Source organism: Micrasema longulum, unplaced genomic scaffold, assembly GCF_059751315.1.
Source record: "Micrasema longulum isolate JH-2025_06_02 unplaced genomic scaffold, ASM5975131v1 h1tg000100l, whole genome shotgun sequence".
NCBI classification, from domain to species: domain Eukaryota; kingdom Metazoa; phylum Arthropoda; class Insecta; order Trichoptera; family Brachycentridae; genus Micrasema; species Micrasema longulum.
This window is the reverse complement of record NW_028277306.1, coordinates 62,481-90,012: the sequence shown is the minus strand read 5'-3', so window position 1 is coordinate 90,012 and position 27,532 is coordinate 62,481. Positions and strand designations below refer to the sequence as shown.

The following is a 27,532-nucleotide window of genomic DNA, read 5'->3' as shown; positions in this document are numbered from 1 at the left end:
TAATAATAAGGAATATTTTTATAAAAATATTTCGAGTTTCTCAAAATTTTTGTATACAAGGACGGGATTCAACTCCCTGGGGAGCTGTTAATATTAACATATTACAACGGAGATGAAGAACATTTCAAGAAAGTTGGGGAAATGTGGATGTTTAAACATAGGCAGAATGGTGAGTGTTACACATTGTGTAAAGTGACCACTTAAACCAGCTTATGACATGGCATAAGCCCTGTAAATGCTAAGATCTCCATATGCCCTTCTATAAAATGTTTTCCCTCTCTGTTGTAACAAGTCTAATTAACTCAGTGGGGAGGAAATCCAGCTGGTCTGCAAATATTTGGACGTACTCAAAACATTGTTGAATTAAATAACTGGCAAAAGGAGAACTACATTTAAAAAAAAATGGTATTCAGGCGTTGCCTAGTAGGTGAATTGGTTCAGCCGGATGAATCTCACCCACATGGTAACGGTTTCAGCTCTTTTACTTTACAAAAGTCAACAGATGGAAGAGTTGAGGAAATGTGGATGCTCAAACATAGGCAGAATTGTGAATGATATACAGTGTGTAAAGTGGCCACTTAAATTAGCCAATGACAGGGCCTGTTGATGCCTAGACTTCCATATTCCCTTCTCAAAAATGATTTTCCTCTCTGTTGCAACACATTTAGATCTAATTAATTCCCTAGGGAGGAAATCCAGCTAGTCTGCAAACATTTGGACACTTAAAACATTGTTATAATAATTTTGTTTTTATTCGATTATTCTTTTCAATCAGTACTGTGCGCATCACTATTAAAATTGACAGAACCAGCAGCCATCTTTAAAATACACGAGCACGTACAGCGAACATCTCAAATAAACATTCTTCATTAGTATTTTGGTCCAATGAGCGTTCGAAACACGATAAACGTCTGGTTGTGATTGGTAGATGTAAACAAGATGGCCTGACTGCTGTCAGTTTTTGATTCTTGACATTTATCTATGCTTTGTGAAATTGCGCAGGGATTGTAGTAAAAAGTTCTCGCGAACCGTATGATTAGTTGAAGTTTACAGAGATTATGGTTGGACTTTTTTATAAGTTTGTCGCAATTGCTTCGGAATTTCTTGATGTTTTCTAGTGTCGGATTGAATAGCAATAGCAAATAGCAATGTAAACATTGGAAAATTCTTGTCTTATGACCTGCGTTATGTTGTCCAATACTTTTTAGGCCACAAAACTTCCAATTTATATCAAATAATTTAGTGTTTTTTAAATTACTAAGTTTAACGGAATACTCCGCAATCATGTACAATCCTGTAAGTAGCCATTGACTCATTTATCTAAATATTTTCTGTACGCTACGCCCAGACAAATTATGCATTAAAAGACATTTTAAACGCTGCTAAAGTCATGTTTAGTTTGTAAATGACATTTAGATGTCCATCTTAGGAATCTAGCCGTCACAGGGTACACGTGAGCTCCGTCACTGGCTGGCTTACGTGACCGCTTTTCGCGCTGCGTAGTATCCACCGTTCTGCGTGCTACCGTGGCCACGGTCACGCCATTTCTCCTCGGGGTGGCGGAGAGGATGGACCGCCACACACGCCTATCCTGACACATCCCTAGCTTCTCCCGCATTCATACAACTTGTCATACATGCCCCTCTGTTCTGCCTGCTTTTGACATGACCAGACTTAAGATTTTGGTTTATCTGACCATGCCACGTCTTCCTCGGCTTTACCATTATTTCGTCATCCATTCGTTCTACATGACCGAACCGTTTCAGAAACCCTTTCTTAATCTTATCAATGAGAAACTTTAGCTCTGCAGGAAATTGTAAAAATTAGAGCATTTTATTGTACCGTCTTGCAGCTACAGAGCGCATAGACAATAAGAAATCTAGCCCTTATTTACATTTTTATTTTTTTATTTGACAATGGAGTTTAGAGTTTTAGTGATATTTAAAAAAAATTAAATAAAAAACAAATTTATAAAAATAGAAGTTAGATAACAACAAGTCTTGCAGCTACTGAGCGCATGGACGGTTGGAATTCTAGACCTCATTTACTGAATTTGGATATTTGATAGTTGATAACATTTATCTATTGAAGCTAGATTACTAATCGTCTTGCAGCTACAAAGTGCATGGACGAGTGAAATTCTGGCAACTTAAAATTATCAATAAATTTACAAAAATAAACATTGAGCTAAATAGTAAATTTGTAAAAAATTCGTGCTAAAAAGTAAACAATAAAAAAGTAAACAGATAAAGCACCGTTTCAACACTATGGATAACATAACAGATAAAAATATCCGAAGGCTAGCTTTCGTAGATGTTCGGTAGTCACTAGTCACTGTCGCAGTGTCGCACAAGTGCAAACACATGTTTTTGCTAAATTCCTAGAAGACGGCCCGGTCCACGTGGAGTTGCCCGAGGGGGAAAGAAGCCTATTGTCCCAACGACTTTGTATCCATTTTAGTCTGTATTTTTTCGTTTTATAATGAGTACGAAATTCCCGCTCAATTTTATTAATTTTTGACATTATTATTAGACAAACGTGTGTATGAGAGTAGATGGCGCTCCAACTCGCTTGTGAATGGTTTCTCAAATTCGTAACATAAATACAAAAATCAAAAATGTTACCTGGTGTGGATATTCGCTAATAAGCGGAATGGGGAATGTTGCAGTACTTAAAGTGGCCACTTAACCCAGCCAATGGCAGGTCATAAGCCCTGTAAACGCTCGAATATCCATAATCCTGAATTTGAAAAAATTCTACCTCATCTCTGTAGGGATATAAATAAAAATGTATGAGAGTAGTTTAAGTATTAGTAAAGTATTTTTTTATCAATATTCCTACAGAGATGAGGTAGAATTTTTTCAAATTCAGGATTATCGATATTCGAGCGTTTACAGGGCTTATGACCTGTCATTGGCTGGGTTGAGTGGCCACTTTACGTTTTTTAACAACATTCCCCATTCCGCTTATTAGCGAATATCGACACTGGTATCATTTTGATTCTTGTATATATCTTATTAAATGAGAAAGCATTCACTAGCGTGTTGGAGCACCATCTATGTATGTATTGATATTGAAGTTAAGTATTTTTAATTAGCATATTACTTTATTTTATGTATTTAAGACTCTTCCGAGTTACAAGAATCAAGAATCAAAATGATACCAGTGTCGATATTCGCTAATAAGCGGAATGGGGAATGTTGTTAAAAAACGTAAAGTGGCCACTCAACCCAGCCAATGACAGGTCATAAGCCCTGTAAACGCTCGAATATCGATAATCCTGAATTTGAAAAAATTCTACCTCATCTCTGTAGGAATATTGATAAAAAAATATATACCTACTCCCCCTCGGGAGAAATCCAGATTTGTGTATGTACAAAAATACACATACCAAAAAAAAATAATGTTGTGTATTAGTAAAGTCACTAGATGTCCCGCTAACAAACCCTAGAGCTTAGTTTGATAGTCTAGACAAATTATTTTTGCATGGCCTCGTTCTGTTGCAGCCCTGCCCGTACCTGGGCCCCATCGAGGGAGGAGCCACCCCGGGGAAAATGATACGAATCAACGGAAATGTTCCTCCCAACGCACAGAGGTATTGTTATCGGGTCTATAACTTAAAAACCGGAATTTGACACTAGATGTTAACACTCGTGTATGCACTATCGTAAATCATGGAATACATATCATTTTGAAGCTCTATTCATAAGCTTTCAAAATCAGTCAACAGTTTTTGATTTGCTCGTGCGATTTGATCATAGAAAATTTTAAAAATTGGCGTAAAAAACAGCATTTGTGAGAGTCACTTTTTCATGAAAAAAACGTCTGTACTATCTCTATTCAAATTCAAATTTCAAATTCAAATTATTTATTCACAAAGTAACATAACAAAGAACAAAGGATTTAAGACGTTAAATTGGAAGTTTATATCAAACCAAGAACCCTTGAGCAATGGTTCGACATAATTAAGGGGTCAACACTGTTCTGGCATCGAGACAACACTATTACGTAGGTCCATAACCTTTTGCCAGAATCGTGGAGAGACGGGAGTGTTGTCAAGTTACGGAAGGTGTTGACCTCGCTCTTTCATGACATTGGTCGTAGGGAGTCAGAAAAGTTGATGCATGCCACGGATTGGAGAACCTTACTGGATGTCAAAAATAAAATATAAAAAAAATATATTTATAGATGACAACCATGAAGTTTCGCATAAATAAATTGTCTATGTTTTTATGAATGTATGTATGTGTATGCGCCTGGGTGTATGTACGTGTGTATATATGTGTATATTTATATATATGTGTGTATATATGTGTATGTCTGTATGTATATGAATCGAAATGTGTATCCGAATAAGTTTATATTTTGTTTGTCTGTGCTCTATATTAATTTGTTAACTATTATAATATATTAAAATGTAATTGCCTAGCTTGGAACGGGGTATGTACCCTTGTTAGCTGGGCAAAGTGAACATGGAATTGTATTTTGATAAAGAGTGTGAATAAATAAATAAATAAATAAATTAAGGTATAATACTCTCTAATAGCAAGAGTATTTGAGTATCTTAAACATAGTTTCACTAATGTGAAAGGTGTCTATCTCCAAAGTGATAATGTTCAGCTGCTCGACTGCTCTTCCAGAGGCAGGTTGGTTCTGGAAACCGGGAGGAAAACAGTCTGTGCTGACGCTGTCGAAGATAGCCATCAGGAACATAACAATTGATACTCTCTAAAATGGCCGAGTTATCGATGAATTCCGTTAACAGTCTGAAAAAATGGGTCAGTGCAGACCCATCCCTTCTAAGTTGCAAACTATCGGCCACAAGCATCCCGAGAGGAACCCAGCGGGATCGAGCCACGGATAGCTACCATACTCCCTCATGTAGAGATACCCTCTCCAGCATGAGGGAGTGTCTCGCTTCGTGCGGACTCCATATCGCCGATGCACTCTCAAGCCTCGAGCGAACCAATGAGTTGTACAAAATTCTGGGTGCACGGGGATTCTCAAAGACCCTTGCAGTTCGGAGAATAAAACCCAACATCTTCAGTGCAAGGTCGCATGTTCTCTCGATGTGAGCATGAAAAGTCAATCTGCTCTCATAGATTACCCCGAGATCCTTAATTGTTGAAACACGGATGAGTTGGTGTATCTATCTACGCGGTATGTTCTACCGACGTCATATGATCGCGTCAAACCAATGAATGACCCCCAAAAATTAGTCTGCGTTCCTTTAAAATGGTTCTCATTTATATTTTACATAAACTTCTGTGAAAAATGTGCCCACTTCAAAGCGATTATAAACTCCAACAAATCCCAATTCAAGCAAAAAATGCTCGCTCGAACGTGATTTTCATATAGCTTTTGACAATTACCAAGACGGTATGCTTAACGATCGTCTGTATTTATCTACCGAGCGATTACAAAGCCGGCTCCTTTGACGCCTCGATACGTACACCCAGGAAGATAGTAAAACAGATGGAAAAAATATAATAACTATTTATTTTTTATAGTGGCAACATTTTTTACATCCAGATATTTCTACATGTTAATAGGGCAGAATCTAGCCACATTATTTTTTGCATCTAGACGTTTGTTTTCCAAACTGACATTCTTTTTCAAAATTTACTTATTTTTCTCTCATTTTTAATAGGCTTTTAAGATAAAAAGTGCCAACCTCAGAAAGATTAAAAATTTAAATAAATCGTAATTAAAGGCAAATTGCTTGGTGGATCAAAATTTTTTACACTTTTTATGTGTATTGAGTTCTAGACCCGTCGGTACAAACCGATGTACTTGCATCAAAACTTGATGGTGGGGGATCGGTAGTGTATCTTTGGGATCGGTCTACTGTATAAGATTTGTGTGTCTCTCGCTAACTACTCCTCGCCGTCCAGGTTCGCGGTGAACCTCCAGTGCGGGCCGGGCGTGAACCCGCGCGACGACATCGCGCTGCACGTCAACGTGCGCTTCGCCGAGCGCGTCATCGTGCGCAACCATCTGCAGGCCGGGGGCTGGGGGGCGGAGGACACGGCGGGCGGGCTGCCCATCGCCCCCGGGCAGCCCTGCCAGATACTGCTGCTGGTGGCCCCCGACAGCTACAAGGTGAGGATGGCGTCATACTGCCTTCCCGTTTATATGCCTATTGTTTTTTTTTTATGCATTCTTACATACAGTAAAACCTCTTGAGTTACTGTCCATCAAGTAAATGTAATTTTTATAACATTCCCTAAAGGAGTCAAACGGTTGGGTGTAATGTCACCATCGTTGTTCAATGTATACATCGATAATATCTATATAATATCGATATCTGAATTATGCTATTTACATAAATAATTAAATAATAAAGTAGACTCTTTTAACAATGTTTGATTATGTCCAAATGCTTGCAGACTGGCCGGATTTCCTCCCTAGGGAGTTGTTTATATTTAAATTTGTTTCAACAGAGAGAGAAAACGTTTTTGAGAAGGGAATATGGAAGTCTAGGCATTTACAGGGCTTATGACCTGTCTTTGGCTGGTTTAAGTGGCCACTTTACACACTGTGTAACATTCACCATTCTGCCCATGTTTGAACATCCACATTTCCTCAACTCTTCCATCTGTTGACTTTTGTGAAATAAAAGAGCTGAAACCTTTATCACGCGGGTGAGATTCACCCGGCTGAACCAAATCACCTACTAGGCAACGCCTGAAAACAATTTTCCAATTTTTATACTTCTTCTTTTACCAGGTAGTAATTCATGGAAATCCAGCCAGTCTGCAAGCGTTTGGACATAATCAAACATTGTTGAATTAGGTGTCTCAAAAGAATCTTGGGTGTGCGGTGGTTTGACTTTGTGAGGAATGAAATAATAAGAGAACGGACGCAGCGAACTCCGGTGACAACTGTCTTCAAGCGGAGGCGATACGGTTGGCTTGGCCATGTATTGCGGATGCCCGAGAGCCTTAACCATGCTGACCTTTTTTACAAGGCATCAGGTTCTCAACGTCCCGACGTCCACTGCTGACTGTTTGTCGGCAGTTTATTTCAGAACTCCGGAACGAGAACACGACTTGGGAGGACATAGATAGAGATGCACGAAGGCTCTTTGTGGATACCATATTTTTTTTTTTTTTCTTAAGTTAGCTTATATTAAAACTAATATAAACTATTATGTACATTTACATCATCTATATATATTTACATTTCCTTACAGTAACTTATACATTTATTTTTAAATTCTTTCAGACACTTTTCATTCTTCATACATTCAGGCATCTCATCGTACATTTTTAAACCCTTATACATCAAACAATTTTGCGACTCAGCTCTTTTCAATAATGGTCTAGGGAGCGGACATGGAACGATGATGATGATGAATGATGGAGCAAGGTGGGCTCCTTGAGGTACTCCAGAAGTAACAGTGATTGGAGGAGACAAGAAAATATTAGAGTATTATTTTAATGAATGCCCCCTGGGCGATTGTAAAAGTCAATAAATAAATAACTAATAAAAATATTTGTTTTTTTAGATTGCAATAAATGGGACGCACTTTTGCGAGTTTGGCCATAGAATCGCTCTGCAGAGAGTCTCCCATTTGACCATAGATGGAGATATTACTCTGTCCATGATCGCCTTCGAAGATGTCTATAATGAAGACCAGGTAAGCCCGCATAAGTGCTTCTTGGTACGAACGGTCTGCGATGCATGCGAGGGAAGCGACAAACCCAATGTGATGGTTTTTGAAAGAAACGAAACAAACATACCATCACGCCGTTTCCCCGTAAGGGTAGGCAGAGAGAATAGATCGCCACATCACTCTATCTTTGCATACAGATCTCGCTTCTTCTACATTCATTCATACATTCATACATTCAGCTTCTTCTACATTCATTTTCACTTTGTGAAAAAATCACAAAGCTAAATTGGTCGTTTTAATGTTTAAAGATATAAAGTAAACATGCCATTTGATTAGCAAACTGTCACGCCGTTTTCCCGTAAGGGTAGGCAGAGAGGATAGAACGCCACATCACTCTATCTTTGCATACAGATCTCGCTTCTTCATGCACCCGCGCCGATTATTCCGACTTTTGACATGCCCATCTTCGAGTATTTGTTGGATTCGGTCATGCCACGTCTTTCTCGGCCTTTCTCTATTTCTGTGTCCATCAACATTCGCATTGTAAATATGCTTAGCCGTTCTTTCGCTGTCCATTCGCTCCGCATGTCCAAACCGGTGCAGAGCTCCATTCTTGATTTTGTCGATAATGCTTATCTCAGCCTTGCATAATGTACGGATCTCGACGTTTGTGCGTCTATCGTACATAGTTTTACCACACATTCTCCCGAGAGATTGCATTTTGACAGCATTCAGCCTACTCTCATCCCTGTTTTTCTAATATGTAGAGCGTTTTTCATGGTTTTTTCTCGTGTTTCAGAGGGGACGCACCATGGGTCAGCCTTCGCCCATGGGGTACAACCAGATGGGGACCGCTCCTCCCATGGGCATGCCTCCCATGGCCCCCCCGACCTACGGGGAACCCCAGCAGTACGCCCCCAGTCACGGTAAATATTCACTCCGATTCCACTGTGTCTCCATCATCTTTTACATGCGGGTAAGGTGATCAGTCTTGCACTTCGGAAACAGTGAAATACTGCCCTGGAAAATAAAGAAAAGAAGCATTGACAAACATAAGGGACATCGAGACAAGATCTGGACTATTTATTTAGTGCTCGTTTAAATCCTCGTAAACTTCAACCAAACAAGTCCAGATGATCTTGTCTCGAGTTAACAATACGACGACGAGAGAATTAAGGCCATAGCTTGTTCTATGCTGATCGATGAACAGTACTTCATTGTTTCTCAATCTACGAGTCGGAATATTGAATTTGACTTGTCCCAGTAATGATGGAACATCGATTATACCATTTAGTATGCCGAACATATATATGGAGTCAATATTAGTTCTACGTTTTTGTAGACTAGAAATATTTAACATTGACTCTATTTCAGCGTAAGAATAATTACCCCTCTCTAGTCCGAGCATCCACGCTAATTTTCGAAGCAAGCGATGTTGGACTGACGCAATGTGATTTATGCTGTTGACATAGAATGGAGACCAGCCCACTATTCTAGGAGGCATATTCTTGAAGAGGGCGAACAGTCGAGCAATAAAGAGTTTTGATTGCACGGACATGAGTAAAATCAGAGGATATTCTGTTAATGAAGGCAATATGTCAGTTTATAGTCCTAAGCAACGCTTAAATCTCTGACGGACTTAACGGCATCAATTTTGGAGTTTTGTATTAGGTACTCGAAGCAAATCGGTTGTTTTGTTCTATGGAATGACATTATTTTGCATTTTTTAATATTTAGTTCTAATCTATTGACTTTACACCATCGGTTAAAAGAGTTAATGTCTGATTGAAGAAGAAAACAGTCTTGTAAAGTTTGAATTATTTTGAGAATTGTGTTGTCGTCCGCGAAGAGCCAAAAGCAAGAGTTAGAGAATGATTTGGGAACATCATTAATAAACAAATTAAAAAACGGGGGTGTCAAATGGGAACCCTGAACGCTGGTTGACAAATAGTTATTTATCCGAACGTTTTGTTTCCTACCAGTAAGATACGATTTGATAAATGAGAGTAATGAATCTCTTATCCAAGGCATGTAATTTATATTTGAGAATTTTATGATCTACTTTGTCAAATGCCTTAGAAAAATCTGTATAGAGAACTTTAATCTCCTGTGTTCAAATGTTAAAGTAAAAGCAGAATGGTTAAGGTCACACAGTGTTTTAAGTGATCACTTACGCCAGCGATGGCGGCTGGTCGAGATACGCCGCATTCAGTGCCCTGCGGGCTAATTCTCGTTTTTGATTTCCAGGTTACCTACCCCAAAACGCCGCCCTGAGCTACGGGGGAGCACCGAACATGGGCTACTCGCAGCAACCGCAGGTGCATCCACCATATTAATCCTTGTGATCGTCCGTTCAGACCCCTCATCAGTATTCCCCAGCTCACTAACACCCGCGTCCTTCTGTCGACAACTCCACTTTTTAGTTGATTTAAAATAGCCCCATAATAAATAAGGATTATTTTTTAATTTTGTTTTTATTTATTTGGAAACTCGTTTGCCGTTCTGGCCGAACGGCCATGCGATTATATAATAGCTGTGTCAGATAAAAAGATAGTCAGTTGTAACGATTTCTCCTGAAATATCTTGAGCAACAACTGCAAAAAGCAACTCAGCGTTTTCTATTGGATACGATGCTTATTTTCTGCGAGACAGTATTGCACGTAAAACTTCCGTCTACACAAGAGCAACAACCTGGAGTGCATTAACTCCATTCCCGCCATGGAGACATGAAGAACTAAAAAGCGCAACCTATAAAGAGACCATTTTTATACCAAATTGCTAAACTACTACTACTTCTACTACCATCACGCCATTCTCCATAGGGGTGGCAGAGAGAATGGACCGCCACACACGTCTATCCTGGCATACATTCCCAGCTTCTTCCACATTCATACATCTTGTCATACATGCCCTTCGGTTCTGCCTGCTTTTGACATGACCAGACTTGAGATTTTGGTTTATCTGATCGTGCCACGTCTTCCTCGGTCGTCCTCGTCTCACGTTACCGTTCATTTCGCCATATATACTTGTTTTACCATTCTTTCGTCGTCCATTCGTTCTTCGTGACCGAACCATCTCAGAGCTCCTTTCTTAATCTTATCAATTATACTTGGCTCAGATTTACTCTCGCCTGATTTCATCATTCGTAACCCTGTCATACATTGATTTCCCACACATTCGTCTAAGAGATCGCATTTCAATCGCGATCGCGTTCACTCGGCTTTCATCCTTTCTCCGCCAGTTCCATGTTTCACTTCCATACATGAGCGCACTAAATTCGTGAACGCGCATTTGCGGTCGCAGGCCCTATGGCATGGAATGCTCTCCCAGCAGAGGTGCGAGGCTGTGAAAGTGAAGTGATGTTTCGGAAAAAACTCAAAACCCACTTGTTCTCTAAATCATTTGAATAAATCCGTAGCATGTGACAACAAAATAAATGGTTTTAATTAAATTACAAATTTAAAAGCTTCAATTAAATTTATTTATCTATAGAATGGCGCTGTATAAGTTATCCATAATAATAATAATTATAAATTATCAAACTTGAGCCTCGAGCAATGGTTCGACTTAATTAAGGTTCAATACGAATTGTACATAGAGAGCGGACTCCTTAATTTAAAAAAGTTATATTTATTACAATGCTTAAAATATGTACACAAAAATAGGGAATTGTTTGGCAATAATTTAAATAGGACTAGTAGCAGATCAGAAAGTGTACTGTCGGTTCCAGGATGCAGAACTAAGTTCGCACAGAGACACTCTTTCCATGTTGGTCCAAGATCTTTTAATCTCCTACCCAAGGAAATACTAAATATAGAATCCCTTCCAAAGTTTAAAGCGGCTTTGAGGACTTGGATCAGCATGGAGAATACAGATATACACCTATTGTGAAAGAGTCGTACAAAAGCATATTCTAAACTTTGATGTCTTAATTACATTGTTTATGTCATTTTCCTGTTATTTCTGTATGATTTTTAATGGCATTGTCATATTTGTGTTTGTGTACCAAAAAATTCACCAAAAACAATAAAAAAGGAATGGCCCACGCTCAGACGTTTAAGTCTTTGTGGGCATTTTTTCCAAATTTAAGGCTATGTTTATTTTTAGAATATGTATTTTTTCTCTTTTTCTCTTCTAATGTTTAATAAATATAATGTATAAAATATGTAATTTAATACATGCATAATATGTAACAGTATGGAAAAATAAACAAAAAATAAAAAATAAAAAATACTCTCCAATAGCAAATTATTCGCCTCGTAAACATAGTTTCACTGATGTGAAAGGTGTCTATCTCCAATGTGACAATGTTCAGCTGCCTGACTGCTCTTTCAATCGGCATAAACAGACGCAGGTTGGTTCTGGAAGCCGGGAGGTAAAACAGTATGTGTTGACACTGTCAGAGACAACCGTAAAAATGGATACTCTCTAAAATGGCGGAGTTTTCGTTGAAACCTCGTATAAGTCTGAAAAATGGGTCAGCGTGAATCCATCCCCTGTTGCAAGCTGTCCTAAGTATCCCCGAGAGGAATTCTGTGGTATAGAGCCTCGGATGACAACCATACTCCCTCATGCAGAGATAGTTTTCTGAACCAGCTCCAACATGAGGGAATACCTCGCCTCGCGCGGACTCCGTGTCACCGAGCCACTCAGGCCTGGTCCGAACCAGCGAACGCCCGTCCACCTTCGAGCGTTGGTTGGATTTGGTCATGCCACGTCGTCCTCGCGTTCTGCATCCATCGACATTCGCGCCGTAAATCTCTTTACCCGTCGTCCACTCGCTGTACTTGTCCGAACTAACACAGCACTCCTTCCTCAGCTGTACATAATGCACGGATCTCTACATTTGTGCATCATTTGGCCATCTGTCAACATAACCTCAGAAACATTAGCCCATTTGTGTCTGCGTCATAAAGTTATTTGCAAACATGTCAAAGAACTATAAGAAAAAGAAAATGATATTATAGAAATTAAAGACGAGTGATACTTTAACCTGCAAATTTGGAATATCCAGCGACCGATTTCTTCGCTTTTGCGACATCTTCGAGACTGGTATCTTTTAGTAAAGATAGGAGTTAAATGTATTTCTAGAAAACAGAGGTATGAATACAGAATTCAAAATTATATGAAAGTAAATTAAATTAAATTATTTTTGTCTTAAGGATCATTGACAAAGTGTTTTAGGTTGACTAATGAGTTGATATAATGACATTCCTAATGAGTAATATATCATTTTTCCGTATGTGTGATGTCCCTGAACTCCTAAACGGCTTAACCGATTTACGAGCGGTTTTCAGTGAAATGTAGATCTTTGCGCTGCGCATATTCGTAGATATTAAGATTTTTAATCAAATCTGTAAAAAAAAAGTTAGAAACATAAACTTTTTTTCCATCGACCTTCTAGGGTGTCATTCGATGAGAATGCATATACAAAAAAAATGGATGGACGTTGTTTTTTTGTGTTTAAAAAAGTTTGCTTTTGAATGTTTACAAACAACAATCAGATTATTTCCTAGTAATACTAAAATAATACTAGCCGACATTAAATACATTTATGAAAATCGCATTCATGAATCAAGTGCACCCCTGTTGGTGAGAAGAGCCGAGTTCGACATTTGCAAAAGATATTCTATATTTTAAAATTTATTATTTTTTGTTTTGGAATTCAACCACAAACAAGTACCTAGGTACCTAATTGAATTCAATATTTAAATATTAATAATTTCCAGTTTGGAATTCAATCGTAAACAAGTACCTAGGTACCTGCATATCAATGAAAAGTCTTTTTCCAAGGTAATAGCAGGCAAGCCAACATTTGGGCAGGACAACGTCTTATTTTTAATTGTCCCATCCATAATAAGAAGAAACATCTCCTTTCTCTTTCCTAATCTCTCCTCCTTTCCTTTTTCCTCTTTTTTCCTTTTTCCCATTGAGTAATAGTTTTGATTAAAGGTAATTTATAAACAAATACGTTTATCAATGTTTGAGTATGTCCAAATGCTTGCAGACTGGCTGGATTTTCTCCGTAGGGAGTTGTTCATATTTATTTACATTTATAAAAATAAATATGAACAACTCCCTACGGAGAAAATCCAGCCAGTCTGCAAGCATTTGGACATACTCAAACATGGTTGAATTAACTACCTGGTAAAAGAAGAATTATTATTATTATGGATAGCTTATATAGCGCCATTTTCGTAACAAAATACCTCAAGGGCGCTTTAGATAGTTATTCTTTTAAATTTATAATTTAATTAAAATAATTTATTTGTTGTCACATGCTACGGATTTATTCAAATGATTGAGAGAACAAGTGGGTTTTAAGTTTTTTCCGAAATATCACTTCACTCCCACAGCCTCGCGCCTCTGCTGGGAGAGCATTCCATTCCGTAGGGCCTGCGACCGCAAATGCGCGTTCACTAAATTTAGTGCGCTGTTTGCGTAGAGGTATAATAACTTTTCCTCGCGCTGTAGACGTAGCTGATCTAAGCGTAGACGCCTGTCAGCTAGTTCATCTGGAACGCATCCCTTAGATATTCCGGAGCAGAGTTGCGCAGTGACTTGTACATAAGCCGACAGAGTTTGTATTCGATTATTATTTCACCTACATACTAGACTAGGCAACGCCTAAAAATGTTATTTTTTCAATTTCTATACTTCTTCATGGACCAGGTGGATTTATCAACAACATTTTGAGTTTGTCTGAATTTTTGTAGACAAGGACTGGATTCAACTCCCTGGGGAGCTGTTTAAATTAACATACTACAACAGAAATTAAGAAAATTTAAGAAAAGGTAATTTAGAAGTCTAGGCATCTACCGGGCTTATGACCTGTAAATGGCTGGTTTAAGTGGCCACTTTACACACTGTAACATTCTGCCCATATTTGAACAGACATCAACAGATGAAAGAATTGAAAGAATATAGATGTTCAAATATGGGCAGAATGGTGAATGTTACACAGTGAATGTTACACAATTTCTACGTAGCTTGTGTTCTGACAATCATTACAATTTTTGTCTTTATTATTAGCTAAGTATCACTCGTCTTTTTTAAAAACTTGCAAACTGAAATGTTTGAGAGTAATAAATTCCAAAATAACGTTGAAAGATGAAGATGCCTTGACGTCCACGGGAAACGGGGACTGACCTGTCGACAATCAATGATAAACTATCGAGGGCTACAGATATAACGTCGAAACTATGGCTCTATCGTCCCAGTGGACGCATTTTGGATCGCTAAGACGAAAATCGACGAGCTCGCCGAACACGTCTAACCCCAGCAGCTGCCGCCGACAAAGTAAACAATGAACACAGCTAAAAATTTTAGCATACTTCAGGGGCATGTATACCAACATATATATATTTTAAATTTGACAATCGGACTATCCTAACCTGCAAAATTATAAAATCCCATTATTTTCTGAACTCGTGTACTTTATCCTAGTCCTTGGTCTGGCACCTAAAGCGTGAGACCGATCATCTTACCTTCATCTAACAAACGTCAGGACACCAATTAAACCAACAACGGCCTCCGTGGTGTAGTAATCAAGACGCTTGACTCACGCTTGGGAGGTTCCGGGTTCGATTCCCGGTGAGAACACAAAAATGAAAATGTGAGTTTTCTCAAGCCTGGGTGCTCTGTGATATAATTCACCACTGTAGTAGCTGTTGTGGTGCAAAAAAAATAATGTAAAAAAAAAAACATGCGAGACCCACTTTACACCTTCACCACAGTTGTTGCACAAAAATGCGAAACCAACTTGCCACACTTTTAGCAGGCACCCCTCATGCACCGATTAGGTTATAAAAATGTTCGATGTCGCGACTGACGAAGAGACGGTTGCGTCTCGAAACCGGTAGACATAGTGGTAAGTGGTTAAATACAAATATTCAATAACGTTTAGTAAAATAATAATATTTTAATATATATGTTTTTTTTGCAGGCCTACGGTGGCGGAGTGCCCATGATGGCCCAGCAGGTATATTGTATAAGAGATTTTACAGTATTTTTTATTTATTTAGTTAATAATTTTTTTTTTTTTTTTTTTTTTTTAATTTAATTTTAATTAATTTTTTTTAATAATTTAAATTTTATTTAATATTTTTTTAAATATTGTATAAGTAATTTTACAATATTTAATTTTTTTTAATTTAAAGAAATTTATCAATATTTTGAGTTTGTCCAAATTTTTGTAGACAAGGATTGGATTCAACTCCCTGGGGAGCTGTTAACATTAACATATTACAGCATAGATGAAGAACATTTTAGAGAAGGTAATATAGAAGTCTAGGGGCTTATCTACAGGGCTTATGACCTGTCATTGGCTGGTTTAAGTGCCCACTTTTAAACACAGTTAAAGAGCTGAAACCTAATTTAACTGCACAAACATCAACAGATGAAAGAATGGCAGGAATATAGATGTTCAAATATGGGCAGAATGGTGAATGTTACGCAGTGTGTAAAGTGGCCGCTTAAACCAGCCAATGACAGGTCATAAGCCCTGTAGATTCTTTCATCTGTTGATGTTTGTGAAGTTTAATTGGGTTTCAGCTCTTTAACTTCACAAACATCAACATATGAAAGAATTGAAGGAATATAGATGTTCAAATATGGGCAGAACGGTGAATGTTACGCAGTGTGTAAAGTGGCCGCTTAAACCAGCCAATGACAGGTCATAAGCCCTGTAGGTGCCTAGACTTCTATATAATCTTCTCTAAAAGTTTTATGTCATGCCGAGAGATGGTGGGATCGTTTTTACTCGGTCGGCAATGTCGGGACTCTTGAGTATTATTTTAATGATGAATTTTGGGCTACAAATACACTATTTAAAACTGTCACTCGCACCACCCCATCTGATTATTCACGTGTAAAATTAATCTTTTGAGTTTTAAATTCCCTTGTGGTGTTTCCCGCAGAGACCCAAGGATTCCATGGGGATGAAGGCGCTGAAGTACGGGGTGCCCCTCGCCGGGGTCGGCCTGGGGGCGTACGCCCTCGGGGGCGGGTTCTCCGGCGGCGACAGCCCCCCCGACAGGCCGGCCGTCCGCGACGACCCCCCCGAAGAGCCGGCGGCCGACGACGACGACTGGCTAGGAGACGACTAGCGGAGAATCTCAACTCTTAGACGTTTTAACCCGGCGAGCACCAATAATCTATGTTAGTCCGAATGAGTGTAAGGCAATGCCTGAAAACAATTTTCCTATTTTGAATCTCACAAAGATAGACTTTTGAATACGTCTCTTCTTCAATCCCTTTCCGCACCTAATGGTGCATAGGGCACTAAACCGGTACACCAATCGCAGCGTATCTTGATCATTTTTGTTACATGAAGGTAAAATGATCAGTCGTACGCTTCAAGGGACTATCAAATATTCTAGAGTTAAATAAATATTTCACGTCGACCGTGTCTCGAAGCAAACCTAAGACCTCTTGCGTGGCAGGCACACGCGCGGACCGCTACACCACGAATATTTTAACAAATGGAAAAATCCTCAGAATTTTTTCATTGTAATGTAAATGTCTCTACTTCCACATTCCCTTTTCGAAACTGTTTTCCCACAATAAATTTCACTGTAACCGGTAACACGGTAAAACACGGTAACCGTCACGCCGGTTGGGGGTAGGCAGAGAGAACAGAACGCCACACTAACATGTCTTTATGTGCAACCAAAGCTTCCACATACATTTATGCATCTCATTACTTTTTTAATTCAATTAAATAAAATTAAATATCCCAGCTAGAAACCTCAGACAAAACTGACTCTTTCATACCGATAACCATAGAACTAACTATGGTTTCCATTCCCCTATGCCCAGAATTCTCCGGTCTGCCAACAAACATACCAGTCTTGATTGCTTTGATAACAAGTTGTCTTCTTTCAAACGATCACTGAATCAAATTCAATTATAAACACCTCTCTCCGCTTCCACTCCCACCGAGTCTACTATATACCGTTGTGTCTTTCTACTTTTTTAATGATAATTTTCTATGTGTAATAAAAAATGCCCATTGGGCGTAAATATAAATAATTAAAATAAATTCAAAACACGTCTCCGCCTTCAAGTATTTGTTGGATTTGGTCATGTCACGTCTTTCCCGGTCTTTCTCGTTTTTTGGTTCCATGGACATTCGCATTGTAAATCTTTTCACCCGTATTTCGCCGTGAAATATAGCAGAGCTTGTGACGATGATGAATAAGCGTAATGACGTACGGCATGACGAAGAATCACATTTGGAGTTTAAAACTTTAAAACCATAGCCTCAGGTTCGATTTCCGGCATAGTTGACATGAAATATTTATTTCAAACATGTTTTTACACTAGAATATTTCATAGTCCCTGGGCCTCGATTCTCTCCAGCGATTACGAAGATACACTACCGACCCCCCACCATCAAGATACTCGTATTTGTTAATTGACTTTTGGAAATCACCTAGAAGATACACTACCGACCCCCCACCATCAAGATACTCGTATTTGTTAATTGACTTTTGGAAATCACCTAGACGGTATGCTTAACGATCGTCTGTATGTATCTACCGATCGACTACAAAGCCGGCTCCTATAACGTCTCAATACATACACTCGGAATGATAGTAAAACAGATGGAAAAAATATAATAACTAAATTATTTTTTTAGAGTGGTAACTTTCTAATGCCTAGATACTCTTATTTGTTAATAGGATATAATCTAGCGACATTATTTTCACATCTAGGCGTTCGTTTTATTAAACTGACAGCTATTTCGGAATTTAATTCGACTTCAAAATTTACTTATTTTTCTCTCATATTTTAAATAGGCTTGTGTAATAAAAAGTGCTTACTTCAAAGCGATTATAAACTCCAATAAATCCCAATTCAAGCAAAAATTCTCGCTTGAACATGAATTTTGCATGACTTTTGGAAATCACCCAGACGGTACGCTTAACGATCGTCTGTATGTATCTACCGATCGACTACAAAGCCGGCTCCTATAACGTCTCGATACATACACTCGGAAAAATAGTAAAACAGATGGAAAAAATATAATAACTAAATTATTTTTTTAGAGATACTCTTATTTGTTAATAGGACAGAATCTAGCGACATTATTTTCACATCTAGGCGTTCGTTTTATTAAACTGACAGCTATTTCGGAATTTAATTTGACTTCAAAATTTACTTATTTTTCTCTCATATTTTTAATTGGCTTTTAATAAAAAAAAGTGCCAACATCAAAACGATTAAAATTTTTAATAAATCATAATTAAAGGAAAAATTGCTCAGTGGAACACAATTTTTGACACTTTTAATGCGTAGATAAACGTATCGAGGGGTTCTAGACCCGTCCGTATAAACCAATGTACTTACATCAAAACTTGTCGGCAGTATACCTTTGTAGTCGGTCCGGAGACTTTTATCTTCAACTATGACAACCTTGAAGCCATGTCATTTTAGAACGTAGATATGTGTACCGTGACGTACGCTTCCCCTTGTTTCATATCGATGTACCCACCCAAAACTTGAAGGTGGGGGTCGGTAGTATATCTTTATAATCGCTAGAGGGAATTTATCTTCAACTATACCGTCAAGGTGAAGGTATGACGTCTTTATATTTCCATCATAATCGAGGCCCGGGTATATTTCTTTGATATTATCGAAAACGGGATTTATTCTCTAGGTCAGTCAAAGATCTCACCTCCTCAGCATTCTGCCTATTTTTATTGTGATTCCATTTTTAGCCGCTAATTTATTAATAATGAAGCGCCCGACACTCATAAGAATTTAGCGTTGAATTTTCAAAGTTTAGCTTAATTTGTAAAGAATATTTATTTATGTATTTTAATGTTGTATGAATTGTTATTAAATAAGAATATATCTATCAAACCAATAAGGATTTTTTATTGACTGTATTTATTTATTTAACTTTTTGTACATAATGTTATTTGTACATTGGCGGGCTTATTGCCAAATGGCAATTTCTTCCAACCAACCGATAAAATAAAAGTTTTATTTTTATAATTCAAGTTACAGAACATATTCAATAGAAAAAAAAAAGATTAAAAAGTTAAAAATATATAAAAATAGAAATAAACGTATTTGTTTATAAATTACCTTAAATCAAAACTATTACTCAATGGGAAAAAGGAAAAAAGAGGAAAGGAGGAGAGATTAAGGAAGAGAAAGGAGATGTTTCTTCAGACGTGATTTAAACAGAGATAATGTAGTAACATCTCTGATGGTGGATGGGAGATGATTCCACAGTGGAGCCGTATGGACACTATATGAGTTAGAGAAGAAAGAGGAATTGTGGATGGGTATTAAGAGAGTGCCTCGAGAATTAGAACGAAGAGGTAAACCATGAACTGATAAGCGTTGAAATTTTTCACGCAGGTATATAGGAGCGTTCGGACTATGAAGAACATTGAAGAGAAGTGAGAGGGAGTGATTGTCTCTCCGCTGTCTAATTTTGAGCCATTTCAGTTGCCAACGATAATCAGAAATGTGGTCATATTTCCTAAGACCAAAAATGTACCTTATGCATGTATTCTGAAGGCGTTCAAGTTTATCGAGTTGCTCACAGCTTAAATCAGTCGTGGAAACATCAGCGTAATCTAGAATGGGTAGTAGTAATGCTTGTACAAGAGTGCATTTAGTACTAATGGGTAAGAATTTTTGCAGCCTTCTAAGTGAGTGTAGACTGAAAAATATTTTGCGACTTAATTCATTAGTACTGTGTTGTAATGTGACAGATGAAGAACATTTAAGAGAAGGTAATATAGAAGTCCAGGCATCAACAGGGCTTATGACCTGTCAATGGCTGGTTTAAGTGGCCACTTTACAGACTGTGTAACATTCACCATTCTGCCTATATTTGAACATCTATATTCCTTCGATTCTTTCATCTGTTGATGTTTGTGAAGTTAAAGAGCTGAAACCTTCATTGATGCGGGTGAGATTCATCTAATTGAATTATTTCACCTACATACTAGACTAGGCAACGCCTGAAAATATTATTTTTTCAATTTCTATACTTCTTCATGGACCAGGTAATTTATCAACAATATTTTGAGTTTGTCCAAATTTTTGTAGACAAGTACTGGATTCAACTCCCTGGGGATGATGAATGTTACACAGTGTGTAAAGTGGCCACTTAAACCAGCCATTGACAGGTCATAAACCCTGTAGATGCCTGGACTTCTATATTACCTTCTCTTAAATGTTCTTCATCTCTGTTGCAATATGTTAATATAAACAGCTCCCCAGGGAGTTGAATCCAGTCCTTGTCTACAAAAATTTGGACAAACTCAAAATATTGTTGATTCACCATTCTGCCTATATTTGAACATCTATATTCCTTCAATTCTTTCATCTGTTGATGTTTGTGAAGTTAAAGAGCTGAAACCTTTATTTATGCTTCTATATTACCTTCTCTTAAATGTTCTTCATCTCTGTTGTAATATGTTAATATAAACAGCTCCCCAGAGAGTTGAATCCAGTCCTTGTCTACAAAGATTTGGACAAACTCAAAGTATTGTTGAAAATACATGTTTGTTTTTTTTTATTTATTTATTTTATTCACAATATATTTATGTTACATTTATTGAGACATAAATCCCAGCTCCGTGGAACCAAAGTCCCGTGTTGAATTTGTTTGTTTGTCCGTCACATCTCCGAGACGGCGAGTCGTAGCGGCCTGAAATTTGGACACGTCATTTTAGATGCGATTTCAAGGTTGACGTTGCTATTTTCGAGTAAAATTTGATTCGACCTCTACTCGATAAGGACTCAAACTTTATATGGATGCCCAGTGCGGCCCCGACATATTGCCCGTAATCAACTGTCATTATCAACAGTAAACATACTTTAATTCACAAATTTATCCCCTAAATTGAGAAAAAATAGTATCTGAAGTAAATATGTTGATATAAGGAAAGTTTTTAAGCAACAAAATACACGTGTCGGGACAATAAATGTCAAAATTCAATGTAAATCATGGGAAAATATTGGGAATCAATTCCCTGTGAAAACTGACTCCTTTAACAGCTTTGACGCTCCTACTGCTGCAACCAAACATACTGCAATTCTCCATAGTGGATTTTTATTTATTACAACGTAAATATCCAAGCTATTTACAAACAAAGCCAAGCACAGCGACAAAAGCATCCGACAGAACCATTATGTGTTTGTTGTCAAACAAAACAAAATGGCCGCCAATTTGTTGCTAACCAACATCACTTGCGTTCTATGAAACGTAGTGATAGGGTAGAAGCCCTCTATAGGTTAACGCATTATTACTCTGAGGAATAATCTAACCTAATAATGATAAATAATGCATAATAATATTTCCTTATATCAACATATTTACTTTAGATCAAGGGTGGCCAACCCGCGGCCCGCTGGGTGTCTGCTAATGGCCCGCGGGGCATATTATGCAAAAAATAAATAAATTGTTATTACTCTGGATAATGTATGTAGCGCCGTTTCCGTATAAATATACCTCAAGGGCGATTTAATGGTGTACATAAAACCACCAAAAGAACATTAAAAGTTTGTATCATATCCAATATTATGGAAGTATCTTTCTCGGCCACGTCTTTCCCGGCCTTCCTCGGCTTCTACGTCCAGGCACGCCTGCATTATAACATATTTTAGCCGTTCTTTCATCGCTCGTTCGCTCCACGCGACCAAATTATCGTAAGAGCCCTTTCTTAATTGTGTCGATAATGCTTATCTCAGCCTTGCGCTCTGCTCTAATTTCGACATTTGTACACCTATCATACATAATCTCACCACACATCGCCTGAGAGATCGCATTTCGACAACATTCAGTCTACTTTCATCCTTCTTTTTTCAACACCACGTTTCACTACCATACATAAGGGTACCAGAACTCCGTTATGTACTGCCAATTTTGCTTCTTTCGATAAGTTCTTATTTGCCACTATCGATTTTAAGGCACCATTAATTTTGTTTCCGGCACTAACCGTTCTCTCATTGTTCTTATCCACATTTCCGTCTTTTATAAACATACTTCATAAATATACAAATTCTTCAACCTGCTTTAATCTGTCTCTATTTGCTATAATCTTACATGTCTACAATATATAAAATTTACCATATTTTGTTTATTTTTTATGATAATTTTGTTGATTGCTATTTTTTGTATTGTAACTCTAATCTAATAAATATGTTTGACTCTCATTTTTGTTACATCTTTTTAAAAAATATACATATTTCCCATTTGCATTGAATAACAGAAGAAATTTTGTTGTACGGCCAAAATCTGGCCCGGCTGCTGAAAAGGCTGGCCACCCATACTTTAGATACTATTTTTCCTTTTAGGGGATAAATTTGTGAATCAAAGTATGTTTACTGTTGATAATGACAGTCGGTTACGGGAAATATGTCAAGGCCGCACTAGGCATCCATATAAAGTTTGAATCTTTACCGAGTAGAGGTCGATTCAAATTTTACTAAAAATTAGCAACCTCAATCTTGAAATCGCGTCTAAAATGACGTGTCCAAATTTCAGGCCGCTACGACTCGCCGTCTCGGAGATGTGACGGACAAACAAACAAACTCAACACGGGACTTTGGTTCCACGGAATTGGGATTATGTCTCAATAAATGTAACGTAAATATATTATGAATAGAATGAATAAATTCATAAATAAATAAACACACACGTGTATTTTCAGTTTTATAAAATAAATACAGGCATATTATGGAAAAATAAATTGGAATAACCCTGCAATACTGGTACATATTTAAATGTATTTACAATGCAAATAATTATATATTTGTCGATTCTCGACCTGAGTACGGCCATTGTTTTGCTGCGAACTGTAGCTAAATAAATACCCAATAGTCATAAAATGGTTTTCCTACGTTTGGGCTCCTCTCTAGGTTACGCATTATTACTCTGAGGATTAGTCACTCTTCACAAAAGTTCTGTTACCTAAGTTTCACTATTCTGTGGCTGGCTGCTTTCTGCATAACTACGTTCAAAATACCAGGCGTAATATGGGGCTATGTAAGTATAAAACACCACCTATATTTTAAATCAATTTGCAAGGTCATTTAGCAGTTGTAACGCTATTGAAAATTGATTATAAATTCACAATGCTAACGCTAAATACTACATCACTAAAACAAGCCGTCGTTCATAGTAACTGTTTCTAAGGCGAACTGACATTTTGTTATTTGCTATTTTTATGTCAGAACGTGTCATTTTAATTTTATTATGTTTTGAAGGCGTGCGGTGATTCGTCCTATACATTGGCGGACTCTTCGCCACCGAAAATGTCTACGAGGAACGCTATACGCAAAGGAGTCGTCAAAAAATATCGGGAACATGATTATATTTATGGTGAGTATCTGGCTGTCAAAATTACAGCTCGAGATAGTGACATAATCAAGTAAAAGATACAAAAAGACAAAAAAAATAACAATAGTACAGAAACCGCATACGCGCATCAAACAGAAGGCGACTAAACTACTCTTAAAAGAGTAGTTCTACGTTTTTACCCATTAGTTTCTTTGTAGACGTCGCTCAGTACGCAACCCCGATTTGAATCCAACCGTGCCGTGTTGTGTCGTTTCAAAGTTGTTGTGTTTCAAAAATCGGGTTGTGGTCCTGTGGCTAGTGTCTCGGACTCACGGACCGAAGGTTCGCGGTTCGAATCCCACTCTACCCCGACTCGATTCCATTTTCTAATAGTGAGTTATTTACAACTCGTTGAAAATGGCCCTCAAAATTAAACATTTGGGTAAATCATAAAAACGCAAATATTTATTTTTCTTAAAAAAAAAAGTGTAGAAACAGGGTGGGATCACATTTCATGTGTAATTAGCAAATGCATTACTAAAAATACATTATTTTTCCGTCTGTCAGATTATCAAAGAAAACAAAACGGACATTTTTTTAGTGTTGTTTTTTTTACGCTACTTTGATCATCTGATGAAAATTGGATCTCTCGGATTAAGCAACGCCGTGGTGGAAATTTGACAGACATTATCTTTAAAACATTATTATTTAACATGACATAAAAAAAACCGTTTTATGTAAAATAATTAATCTTAATGTCCCCTTCGCGTGACAAAAAATAAGTATTTATTCCATCTGCCAGTCTGTAGCGCTAACTACGCACAACACTCTTTCCCTCATCTATATATTCTTACTCAAACTATAATGCTTTTCTTTTATCTATTGATATATATATATTTAACATGCCCCGTAATTTATTTAAAAATAAATTAAGACTCATTCTTTCTGGCTGCGATACGATCTCACTTGCTATTTAATGATGCTCGCATTTACTTTACACACACCTGTGCCTCGATTATGAACGCTATCTCCATCTGTATATATCGAGACGCTATACTTAACTTCTGTACTGTCTGTATCTACCTCGGTATGTTCTACCTGCTTGCCATATCCACATCATATGATCGAAACAAGCCAATGGGATGAGCGCAAACAATTACTCCGCGATCCTTACGTCATTAATATTTAAAATAGTTCTAATTTATATTTTAAATAGGCTTCTGTAATAAAAAGTGCTCAATTCAAAGCGATTATAAACTCCAATAAATCCCAATTCAAGCAAAAACTGCTCGCTTGAACATGAATTTTGTATGACTTTTGGAAATCACCTAGACGGTACGCTTGACGATCGTCTGTATGTATCTACCGATCGACTACAAAGCCGGCTCCTTTAACGTCTCGATACATACACTCGGAAAGATAGTAAAACAGATGGAAAAAATATAATAACTAAATTATTTTTTTAGAGTAGTAACTTTCTATCGCCTAGATACTGTTATTTGTTAATAGAACATAATCTAGCGACATTATTTTCACATTCAGGCGTTCGTTTTATTAAAGTGACAGTTATGACTTCAAAATTTCCTTATTTCTCTCTCATATTTTGAATAGGCTTTTAAGAAAAAAAGTGCCAAACTCAAAACGTTTAAAAATTTTAATAAATCATAATTAAAGGAAAAATTGCTCGGTGGAACAATATTTTTGACACTTTTAATGCGTAGATAAACGTATCGAGGGGTTCTAGACCCGTCGGTATAAACCGATGTACTATACCTTTGTAGTCGGTCGGGAGACTATTATCTTTAACTGAAACGTCATACTGAAGATATGTCATTTTAGAGCGTAGATATGTGTACCGTGACGTACGCTTTCCCTTGATTCCTATCGATGTACCTACCTAAAACTTGAAGGTGGGGGGTCGGCAGTATATCTTTGTGATCGCTAGAGGGAATTTATCTTCAACTATACCGTCAAGGTGAAGGTATGACGTCTTTATCTTCCCATCATAATCGAGGCCCAGAACACTTACTATAAAAATACACACCCTTGATTTTTTTTTTGAAACTCAGCTGGTCTGTCTTTAAAGCGTTTCTTATTCATGTTATTATATCATTATCGACAAAATATATAAACAAATAAATAAAGAACACGTACAGAAGAATTATATATACAAAGAAATAATTTAAAAAAATAATTTGGATAACTAACTAACTAACTAACCATCACGCCATTTCCACGGAGGGGTAGGCAGAGAGAATAGAACGCCACACCACTCTGTCCTGGCACACTTCCTTTGCTTCCTTCACATTCATACATCTTCTCATGCACGCACGTCGATTATTCCGACTTTTCACATGACCACTTTCAAGAATTTGTTGTACTTGATCATGCCATGTCTTTCTCGGCCTTCCTCGACTTCTACAACCGGACACATTCGCATCATAAATCTTTTTAGCCGTTCTTTCATCATTCATTCGCTCCACATGACCGAACCATCGCAAAAGACCTTTCTTGATTTTGTCGATAATGCTCAACTCAGCCTTGCATTCTGCTCTAATTTCGACATTAGGGCACCTATCATACATTGTTTTTCCGCACATTCGCCTGAGGGATCGCATTTCAACAGCATTCAGTCTACTTTCGTCCCTTTTTTTCCAACTCCATGCTTCGCTTCCATACATTAGGGTCGGTACCAGAACTCCATTTTGAACTGCTAGTTTAGCCTCTTGCGATAGACACTTATTTGCTACGACAGACTTTAAGGCACCATTAACTCTGTTACCGGCACTAACCCTCCTTTCAATATCCTCGTCCATATTTCCATCTCTAGTATCCAGATATACAAATTCTTCGACCTGTTTCAAACTATCTCCATTTACTACAATCTTACATTCAGTCATAGTTACATTTCTTTCAAAGACCACGACGTTCGACTTTTGCACATTCATTAGCAAATCACTCTCCTTGCACACTTCGTAAACCTTTGTAACCGAGGATTGCAGTTCCTCTTCGCTGTCAGCTAGGAGGACTGCGTCCATCGGCGTACAGAAGGCAACTGACAGTTAGATTACTCATTTTCGCTCCCACATCCATTTGGATAACAATTATGTTAAATAATAATGTGCATGTGTTTTTTTAGATCCAAATTTTATTGTTTCGAGTAAGAAAGACTTCGACCATCAAGCCATACAATCCGCCATGGCCACAGCGCAATATGTGAGTATAAATTCAATTATTTTACTTTAAAAAAACATCAATCGTACGAATAATTTGATCTGAACTGTTGTAAGCGTTTTGTATTTAAACGTCTGCCGCACATTCCCGGAGGCTGGACCGCTGCGCACGCGCAAACCGCGAACCCACTGCGTGAGATTACGAAGATACACCACCGACCCTCCACCTTCAAATTTTGGGTAGGTACATCGATATGAAACGAGGGGAAGCGTACGTACGTCACGGTACACATATCTACGCACTAAAATGACATAGCTTCAGTAAGACGTCACAGTAGAATGTAAAATTCTCCCGACCGATTACGGAGATACTCTACCGATCCCCCTACCATCAAGTTTTGATGTAAGTACATCGGTTTGACCGACGGG

The 27,532-nt window shown here is 37.7% G+C and overlaps 2 protein-coding genes and 2 long non-coding RNA genes across 4 annotated transcripts in view; 2 read left to right on the top strand and 2 right to left on the bottom strand.

Annotated features, from left to right (window-relative positions):
- The first annotated feature begins 1,116 nt into the window (after nucleotides 1-1,116).
- Nucleotides 1,117-17,101, top strand: LOC148284648 (galectin-4-like). The gene is made up of 8 exons (XM_088237085.1): nucleotides 1,117-1,296; nucleotides 3,507-3,595; nucleotides 5,895-6,102; nucleotides 7,511-7,642; nucleotides 8,418-8,544; nucleotides 9,866-9,936; nucleotides 15,564-15,599; nucleotides 16,537-17,101. The coding sequence occupies exons 1-8, from the start codon at nucleotides 1,285-1,287 to the stop codon at nucleotides 16,723-16,725; spliced, it is 864 nt and encodes a 287-aa protein (XP_088093211.1). The 5' UTR covers nucleotides 1,117-1,284; the 3' UTR covers nucleotides 16,726-17,101.
- Nucleotides 9,954-15,322, bottom strand: LOC148284649 (uncharacterized). Its single transcript, XR_015824297.1, has 2 exons — nucleotides 14,039-15,322; nucleotides 9,954-10,833 (listed from the first exon to the last, which is right to left on the bottom strand). It is a non-coding gene; the product is annotated as an uncharacterized LOC148284649 (long non-coding RNA).
- LOC148284647 (uncharacterized) lies at nucleotides 16,879-18,792 on the bottom strand. The gene is made up of 2 exons (XR_015824295.1): nucleotides 18,123-18,792; nucleotides 16,879-18,053 (listed from the first exon to the last, which is right to left on the bottom strand). It is a non-coding gene; the product is annotated as an uncharacterized LOC148284647 (long non-coding RNA).
- Nucleotides 18,793-23,854: 5,062 nt separating this feature from the next.
- Nucleotides 23,855-27,532, top strand: part of LOC148284646 (cilia- and flagella-associated protein 91-like) — a 29,832-nt gene continuing 26,154 nt past the window's right edge. The window contains exons 1-2 of the mRNA XM_088237137.1: nucleotides 23,855-23,972; nucleotides 27,070-27,146. Coding sequence (XP_088093263.1) covers nucleotides 23,906-23,972; nucleotides 27,070-27,146 — 144 coding nt within the window. The 5' untranslated portion in view covers nucleotides 23,855-23,905. The remainder of the gene's footprint in view (nucleotides 23,973-27,069; nucleotides 27,147-27,532) is intronic.